At 38.6% G+C, this 10,096-nt stretch overlaps 1 protein-coding gene across 1 annotated transcript; it reads right to left on the bottom strand.

Annotated features, from left to right (window-relative positions):
* Positions 1-486: 486 nt before the first annotated feature.
* LOC121497981 (olfactory receptor 12-like) lies at positions 487-6,247 on the bottom strand. The gene is made up of 3 exons (XM_041767880.1): positions 6,029-6,247; positions 2,094-2,229; positions 487-1,603 (listed from the first exon to the last, which is right to left on the bottom strand). The coding sequence occupies exon 3, from the start codon at positions 1,533-1,535 to the stop codon at positions 567-569; it is 969 nt and encodes a 322-aa protein (XP_041623814.1). The 5' UTR covers positions 1,536-1,603; positions 2,094-2,229; positions 6,029-6,247; the 3' UTR covers positions 487-566.
* Between the last annotated feature and the right edge of the window lie 3,849 nt (positions 6,248-10,096).

Raw genomic sequence — 10,096 nt, forward strand, 5'->3', positions numbered from 1 at the left:
GTCTGCATTTTTAAAATCTTTACCAATTGCCATGTAATCATCACTTTTGTAAGATCATGACATTCTCTTTCAGTGTCTCGAGGGTACTATTGTGTGGGAGAACAGGACATCCTCATTTCACTATGTGAATGGCTATTTATGATCGTACTTTTAAAAATTTAATTTTGTTAGCCAATATATGCTATAGCATGTTTCAGATGTAGTTTTCAATAATTCATCAATTGCATATAACACCCGTGTTCATCACATCACAGGCCCACCTTAATGCCCATCACCCAGTTACCCCATTCCCCAGACCGTCCTGTCCAGCAACCCTCACTTTGTTTTCATGGCTGAAGAGTCATTTCTATCATTTCTAAAAATTTTATTCTGAAAAGAGAAATTAAACTAAGATCTAACCATTAATTAATTTTCAAGGGAACAATATATCATTGTTGGTTGTAGATAGCATATGAGATTTATCTAAAACTTATTCTTCTTGTTTGAGAAATATGCCAGTTAAAAAAACTGAGCTCCCCATCTGTGGCAACCTCAATATCTTCCATCAAGCCAGCAGGACACACTGGCTACCAAGAGCACATCCTTCGTATGGCCAGGTGTTTCTGGCCCAGCCTCCGCACAGCCTCCTTCACATCCTTGTTTCGCAGACTGTAGATGAGAGGATTGAGCATTGGGATGACCAGCGTGTAGAAGACAGAGATCACCTTGCCCTGCTCCATGGACTCAATTGCTCCTGGCTGGGCATACATGACAAAGGCAGTCCCAAAAAAGAGAGTCACTACAGTCATGTGGGAGCCACAGGTGGAGAAGATCTTGTATCTCCCAGTTCCTGAGCGCATCCTCAGGATGGTCACTGTGATGTAGCCATAGGAGATGAGGATCACAAACATCACACCCACAATGATGAGCCCACAGATGCCAAACAGAAGAAGTTCATTGATGGCCGTGTTGCCACAGGCGATCTGGAGCAGAGGGGGCACATCACAGAAGAAGTGGTTGATGCTGTTGGAGCTGCAGAATGAGAGGTGGAATGTGAAGCTGGTCTGCACAACAGAGTTGAAGCAGCCTCCACAGTAGGCGCCCAGCACCAGGCGAGTGCAGGCAGACTGGCACATGGTGATGGGGTAGCGCAAGGGGCTACAGATGGCCATGAAGCGGTCATACGCCATCACACCCAGGAAGAAGCATTCAGTCGTGGCCAGCAGGGAGATAAAGAAAAACTGGGTGGCACATCCTGCAAAGGTGATGACCTTGGACGAAGAGAAGAAGTTGGCCAGTGCTTTGGGGGCGATGACAGATGAGTAGCACAAGTCCACAAAGGAGAGGTTCTTGAGAAAGAAGTACATTGGGGAGTGCAGGCGGGCATCCAGGGTAATTATGATGATCATGAGAATGTTCCCCAGCAGAGTCACCATGTACAGGGCCAGAAACAGAGTGAAGAGTAGGGTCTGGGTCTCCAGGCCACCTGCAAATCCCTCCAGCACAAAATCTTGAAAGTAGACCATGGAGAGGTTTCCATTCCTGTAGGATGGCATGAGCCTCAGTCCTCACCAGGGGAATTACTTGTCCAGTATTAGCAGATTAAGCTGATTTCTGCTGAAGTCTATTTAGGAAACATATACAACAAAAAACCATAATGTGATTGAAGGTATAAGGGAATTAATGATTTAGTAAAAAATTACTAAACAAAATTCAATATACACAGAGGCCCAGGGATTTCATTACTCAGAGTTTCTTTTTCCCCTGTGACATAAGCCAATTTTGAAGAGAAATCTGTGAGGCCAGGCAGCTGAGCAGTGAGGTTTTGTTGGTCTTGCAGAACTAATGCTGACAGTGGTTGATTACTAGGAACCAGGCAGGATGCACCAATGGAATGAGATAAATCAGGAGTAGGTATGCAGCTCAGGTTCTGACCATTTCAACCACTTAAACTGTACCAAGATGTGATCTAAGTGCTAGTGCCTCTGACATCTTGCAAAAATCAACATATTTCCAGGGGAAGACACATCTTAGATGGCAGATGCTATATATAAAAGTACTGATTAAATAATGCCAGACAGGTCGCCTGGGTGGCTCAGTGGTTGGGCACCTACCTGCCTTCGGCCTAGGTCCTGATCCCGGTATCTGGGAGTGAGTCCTGCATTAAGGTCCCTGTGAGGTGCCTGCTTCTCCCTCTTCCTGTTTCTCTGCTTCTCTCTCTCAGTCTGTGTCTCTCATGAATAAATATTTCTTTAAAAATAAATAATGCAAACAGAATTTAAATATTGTATTATGAACTTAAAGAACAGTAACAATAGAAAAAGCAAAAGAGTCTCTGATTTTGTAGTTAGCACACATGAACTTTAAATTAAAGTTATTAAAAGATGAGACTAAGAATTTTAGCAGAAATGTGGAAGCTCTAAGGAGAATAATATGTAACTTTTTAGAAATACAATGGCTACAATTAGAACTCAATGAATGAATTTTACAGATTAGAAAGAGCTAAAGAGGAAATTTGTGACCTAGAATACAGATCAGTAGAAAATATTCAGAAAGAAATATCGAGAGACAAAAAGAGAAAAATCAGGAATGAGGATTAGAGATCAAAGATTAGATACATACATACTATGAATTCCTCAAAGAAGGGGAATGAGATAAATAGGCTAAATCAGAGTTTGAAGAGATAATGGACAATTGTTACCTCAAACGAATGAATGATATTATTTTGCAGATACATGAAACCTCCATAGTCAAGGCGGGATTTATACAAAGAACACCACCCTTGGATCTATCATAGTAATAATATATAGAACCAAATTAAGAGGAAAAAATTAAAAGCAGCCTGAGAAAGGAGACAGAAATCCTGGGTGGCTCATTTGGTTCCATCTCTAACTTCTATTTTTTTTCTTAGGTTGTGATATTAGAATTGTGAGATTGGTCCTCATGAAACATACAGACTCAGCACAGAGTCTCCTTGAGACCATCTCTCCCAGTCCTATTGCCCCTCCCTGTAAAATAAGTAAGTAAATCTTTTTGAAAAAAGAAGACATAATGGCTTTAAGGTATCAACCTTAGAAGTAAAACTGACAATGGTTTACCTGATTAAAAACAATGAAAGCCAAAGTAAAATTAATTATATTTTTTCATTGTTCAATGAAGATAATCACCAATTCTACATCTACCCAAAAAAATCCTTCAAGACTCAAAGTGAATTTAGCAATAATAGTTAAGACTTCAATACTCCTCTTTCAATAATAAATACTACAGCAAACCTAAGTTTTAGCAAGGAAATAATTTCAACAGCAACATAAACCAAATGGTCATAAAGAGCATATGTGGAACATACTGTGCTCATCAATAGCAGAATACATTCATCTTCAGTGCACGTAGAACATTATCCAGGATATACCATTAGTTCACAACATAAGTCTCAATAAATGTTAGAAGATATAAAGTATGCCAAGTATGTTCTCCAAACAAAATGGAATGAAATCACAGGGCAACAATATAGCCTTACATAGCGTTTGGAAAACTTACAAATATGTTGAAGCTAAACAACATATTTTTAATTACAAATAGGTCAAAGAAGAAATCACAATGGTAATACTGTATTTGAGATGAATAAAAGTAGGAACACAGGATACCAAAACTTAGGAGATGCAATTAAAGAAGGACTCAGAAATTTATATCTCAAACACGAACATTAAAAAGGATTAAGAATCAATAATTTAACCTTCTGTCTTAGGAAAGAAAGCAGAAAAAGAATACAAAACTATGCTGAAAGCAAATAGAATGAATGAGATAATAAAAGTTAGAGAAGAGATAAATGAATTAGAGGAGAGTAAAATAAGGCAGAAAATCAATGACACTAAAAGTTAGTTCTCTGTAAAGTTTAACCAACTTTGCAAACCTTCAGCTAGATTGACTCCAAAAAAGGGCAGAAGACCTCAATTTCTAAAATCAGAAATGAAAGCAGACACATGACTTCTGATATTACAGAAATAAGGAATATTATCAGAATATATTGGAGGTTCCTCAAAGAGTTAAAAATAGAGCTACCCTTGACCCAGCAATTGCACTACCAGGAATTTACCCCAAAGATACAGACACAGTGAAAAGCCCAGACACCTGTACCCCAGTGTTCACAGAAGCAATGTCCACAATAGTCAAACTGTGGAAGGAGCCTCGATGCCCATTGAAAGATGAATGGAAAAAGAAGATGTGGTCTATATATACAATGGACTATTAGCCATTAGAAATGATGAATACCTACCATTTGCTTCAACGTGGGTAGGACTGGAGGGGATCATGCTGAGTGAAGTAAGTCAATCAGAGAAGGACAAACATTATATGGTCTCACTCATTTGGGGAATATAAAAAATAGTGAATGGGGTTACAGGGAAAAGGAGAGAAAATGAGTGGGAAAAATCAGAGAGGGTGACAAAGCATGAGCAACTCCTAACTCTGGGAAACAAACAGGGGCAGTGGAAGGGGAGATGAGCGGGGGGATGGGGTGACTGGGTGACAGGCCCTGAGAGGGACACTTGATGGGATGAGCACTGGGTGTTATGCCATATTTTGGCAAATCAAACTCCAATAAAAAAATGTATAAAAATTTAAAAAAATAATATATTGCAACTATTGTATGCCAACACATTAACTAACACAGATGAATTGAGAAATTCCCAGAAACACTGAAACTGACATAACCGACTCAAGGAGAAATAGAAAATCTGAGCAGATGTATAACAAACAGATTGAGTCAGTAGTCAAAAAAAGTTTCTAACAAAAGTTCAGGACCAGATGGTTTTAGTGGTGACTTTTACTACTGAAGACAAAAATTAAAACTAGTATGTCTCCAAGTCTAAAAAGTGGATAGGAGAAACCACTTCCTAATTCATTCCATAAGGCCTGTAATGTTTTTACACCAAATTGAGACAAAGATATTGCAAGAAAATGAAGGTACATATCAATATTTCTCATGCATATAGACACAAAAACTCCTTACCAAAATACTAGCAAGCTAATACCAGCAGAACTTTAATGGGATTATGTAACATATGTGTGACAATTATCCCAGGAATGCAAGAGTGGATCAATATACAACAATCACTCAATATAATACAGCATACATATGAAATTCAGGGAAATAAACCATATGATTATTTCAGTAGATACAGAAAAACTACAGAACATTGCTGAAATAAATGAAAGAAGACCTACATAAATGTAAAGATATCCCATGTTCATGGACTGGAAGATTTACTACTGTCAAGATGTAGTACTCCCCAAATTTACGTACAGATTCAATGTAATCCTGTGAAAATTCAAATTGCCTTATTTTTTCATATAAGTTGGCCCCAAATAGCCAAAGCAATATTTTAAAAGAACAAGGTGGAATGTCTGGTTTTCTCCGTGATTGAGCATCTGCCTTCACCTTAGGTCATGATCCCAGGGTCCCAGAATCAAGTCCTACATCAGACTCACTGCAGGGAGTCTGCTTCTCTCTCTGCTTCTGTCTCTGCCTCTCTCTGTGTGTCTCTCATGGACAAATAAATACAAAATCTTTAAAAAATAAAAAACAAAATGAACAAAGTAGGAGGACTAACACTTCCTGATTTCAAAACTGACTTTGAAGCAGAACAGTGTTGTGTTTGCATGAAGATAGACATAGGCCAAATGAATGCAATCAAAATACAGAAATAAACTCACACGTCTTCGATTTTCAACAAGGGGTTAAAGGCACCACCCAACACTGAAAAAGAGTCTTTTCAACAAATGGTGATGAAAAAACTGAATATCCACATCCAAAAGAATGAATTAGTTTTACTTGACACCACATACAAAAATAAAATCAAAGTGGACAAAAAATGTGCTGAAACTACAAAACTATTTCAAGTCAAAGGGACGTAAGTGTCAATTATTCTGACTTGGAATTAGTTGCTAGTTTCTCACATATGACATCAAAGTACAAACAACAAAATAGAATAACTAAAACAAAAATAAAATGAAATATGAGGATATACATAAGAAAAACTTTTATATTTACCCAGACCTCATTCCATTGGCTCTCATTTTCCATATTTCTGAAGAACTTCCTTTCATGTACACATCTATTATTAGCACATTCTCTCAGCTTTCGTTGGTATGGAAAAGTTTTCATTTTGTCTTCACATTTCTGGTGGAAATTTTTGCTGGATACCGACTTCTAGATTTGCAGTTATTTTTTTCGTTGTTCATACTGTGTTTGGGTTTCATGGAGTTTCTTGATTCTGTAAATTACAGTTTTCCTACAGTTAAAAAACTTTTCAACTATTATTTCCTCAATTACCATTTCCGTCCCTCTCTCAGGGCCAGGTCTCCTGGGACTTCATTTAAACGTATGTTAGGTCACCTGATAAGGCACTGAAGGTCACTGAGGGTTTTCATTATTTTTTTTAAAGATCTTGTTTATTTGAGAAAGAGAGAGAGTGCACACGGACACGTGGGGGGAGGCGCAGAGGCAGAGGGAGAAGCAGATATCCCTCTGAGCAGGGACGATGACTGAGGCTTCATCCCAAGACCCTAAAGTTGTGACTTAAACTGGAGGCAGATGTTTAACCAACTGAGCCACCGAGGTGCCCCCTTTTTCATTATTTTAAAATCTTTTTTTTTTCTGCTATAAACATCGGGGTGCAGGTGTCCCGGCGTTTCACTGCATCTGTATCTTTGGGGTAAATCCCCAGCAGTGCAATTGCTGGGTCGTAGGGCAGGTCTATTTTTAACTCTTTGAGGAACCTCCACACAGTTTTCCAGAGTGGCTGCTCCAGTTCACATTCCCACCAACAGTGCAAGAGGATTCCCCTTTCTCCACATCCTCTCCAACATTTGTGGTTTCCTGCCTTGTTAATGTTCCCCATTCTCACTGGTGTGAGGTGGTAACTCATTGTGGTTTTGATTTGTATTTCCAAGGAGAAAAAATGAGTGGGAAATATCATAAAGGGAGACAGAACATGAGAGACTCGTAATTCTGGGAAACAAACTGGGGAGGGTGGGGGAAGGGGAGGTAGGCGGGGTGTGGGGTGGGGTGGGGTGAGTGGGTGACAGGCACTGAGGGGGGCACTTGATGGGATGAGTACTGGGTGTTATTCTATATGTTGGCAAATTGAACACCAATAAAAAATAAATTTATATAAAAAATCTTTTCCTCCCATGAGCTTAATGTTAGATAGTTTCTATTGTTATCCTTTCAGATTGAAATCTCTATAAGTCAGAGCTCAACAAACCTGTTAAAAAATTTAAAGACAGTTGTTTTAAAAACTATATTTATTGTAGGTTTTTTTGTTTGTTTGCAGTCAGAGAGCTAGAGTTCTTGTGCACAGGGAAGCGGCAGAGGAAGAGGGAGAGTCCCAGGCAGGCACCTCGTTCAGTGGGCAGCCCAATGCAGGGCTCAATCTCATGACTTTTAGATCCACCTGACCATAATCAAGAGTCGGAGCTTAACCAATTGAGTCACTCAGACACCCCTGTATTGTAGGATTTCATAATATATAGAAATAACATATATGAAAGAATGGGTTAAAGAATGGGAGGGGAGAAATAGAAGTATGCTCTGAGAATGTTATTACTTTATACATAAATGGTTATGGATTAGTTGAAAATAGACTACTAGATTAAAGATGCATATTATAAATGCTAGTGCAACTGCTAGGTAAACACAAGAGCATATAGCTAAAATGCTAAATGAATTTTGGAACATGCTATATTTCCATAATAAGGTGAAAGGAAGAAAAATAACAAAGAGTAGAAAGAAAAATTGAAAACCATGGCGAATTAGCACATATAAACTAATCATATTTGATAATTACATTAAGTATAAATGTAGGAGAGGTTCTGGTACAAAGGTACAGCATCAGAGAAATTTTGGGGAGAGATAGAACTAGACTGTACCTTGATTGTGGTAGTGGTTATTTAACCCTATGGATTTGCCATAAGTACATGAACTAAGAAAGTGAATTTTACTTTATGTATTTAATTAAATAAATTTAAAAAATAAAAGCAATGCTCAACATCATTAATTGTCTGGGAAATGCAAAATGAAGTTTCAGTATGGGGGTGTCAGGGTGGCTCAGACTCTTGATTTTGGCTCAGGTCATGATCTCAGGCTCGTGAGATCGAGCTCCAAGTCCGGCTCCACACTCAGCAAGGAGTCTGCCTGGGATTCTCTGTCTCCCATCTGTCTCTCCCACTGCTCTCACATGGTCTCTCCTTCTCTCAAAATAAATAAATAAAAATTTAAGAATAAAATAAAAATGAAAAATAAAATGAAATAAATTGAACTTGCACATCAAAGGACATAATCAAGAACATGAAACAAAACCCATGTTATGGAAGAAAATTTTGACAAATTACATATCTCATAAGAACCTAGTATTGATGGAATACACAGAACTTTTTCAACTATGCAACAAAAACAGAGTCAAATTTTAAAATGGCCAAGACTTGCATGGACATTTCTCCAAAGAAAATGTACAACTTGCCAATAAGTATAAGAGAAGATACTCAATGTCATTAGTTGTTAGGGAACTGTGGGTCAAAACCACCATGAGATTCCACTTTGTTAGAATGGCTACAATTATTTTTAAAGATAGAGAAGAACAAGTGTTGGTGAGAATCTGGACATTAGAACCTTCACTCACTGCCAGTACAAATATAAGAGTGGCACAGCCTCAGTAGAAAGTAGTCTTGCCATCCTTCAGATAGACACAGGGTTTCCCTATGATGCACCCTAATCCACATGTAGGTATGTGACCAAAAGAAATGACAATACGTGTTCACATAAAAGCCTGTACACAAATGTTCATAATAGCAATATTCATAAGAGCTAAAAGTCAATGCAAGCCAAATGCCCATGAAATGGTGAAGAGATAAAGAGATGTGAAATATTCATACAGTGGAACAATATTCATCCATAAAAAAATAAAGGTCTCGTGTGTGTGTGTGGGGGGGTGGTGTCTGGGAGGGAGCGCACAGGTGAGCCGGTGGAGGGGCAGAGGGAGATAAGGGGAGAGGGGGAATCTTAAGTAGGATCCATGCCCAGCATGGAGTCCAATATGGGGCTTGACTCCCAACCCTGAGATCATGACCTGAGCCCAAATCAACAGCCCGATGCTGAGCTATGTGATCCACCTGGAGCCCCAAAAGGAATAATGATCTACTACAAGACAGAGCATGGATGAGCCTTGAAAACATTATGCTGAGTAAATGAAGCTAGACACAAAAGCCTGAATATTCTATAAGTCCATTTACATAAAATGTGCAGAAGAGGGACAGAAGTGGATTTGTTTGCCAAAATATGGTTGGGAGAGAGGGAAGGGAGAGTACTGGTTTCTTTGTGTGATGAAACTCTTCTAGAACCAGATAATTGAACACAGTGGATATAATAAAAAAATGAACGGCCACACTTGTTTGTACACTTTGAACTGGTAAAATTGCGACTTTCATGCCATGAGAGGATCATTCCTCATTTTAAGTTTTAAAAATAATAAATAATGAAGGTGAAATAAGAACACTCACCAGTGGTTGTAAACTGAGAGAATTTAATTGAAGCACAAAAATAGTATAAAAATTCCAAGAGTTCATAATATTGAAGAAAAAAAATCCCTTCCATGGCTATCTTTGGACCATGATGCTGAGGGAATACACACAGTGACCCTCACAGTGAGGAAATCAATGTTTAGAGTGATTTTTCCTTTATACAATATTGCAACTAATAAATGAACACAATAGCCAAACTGTGGAAGGAGCCTTGGTGTCCATCAAAAGAATAATGGATAAAGAAGATGTGGTTTATGTATACTATGGAATATTCCTCAGCCATTACAAATGACAAATACCCACCATTTGCTTCAACGTGGATGGACCTGGAGGATATTATGCTGAGTGAAATAAGTCAATCGGAGAAGGACAAACATTATACGGTCTCATTCATTTGAGGGATATAAATAAGAGTGAAAGGGAATAGAGGGGAAGGGAGAAGAAATGGGTAGGAACTGTCAGAGAGGGAGACAGAACATGGAAGACTCCTAACTCTGGGAAACGAACTAGGGGTGGTGGAAGGAGAGGAGGGCGGGGGGTG

This window comes from Vulpes lagopus, chromosome 8 (assembly GCF_018345385.1).
Source record: "Vulpes lagopus strain Blue_001 chromosome 8, ASM1834538v1, whole genome shotgun sequence".
Taxonomy (NCBI): Eukaryota; Metazoa; Chordata; class Mammalia; order Carnivora; family Canidae; genus Vulpes; species Vulpes lagopus.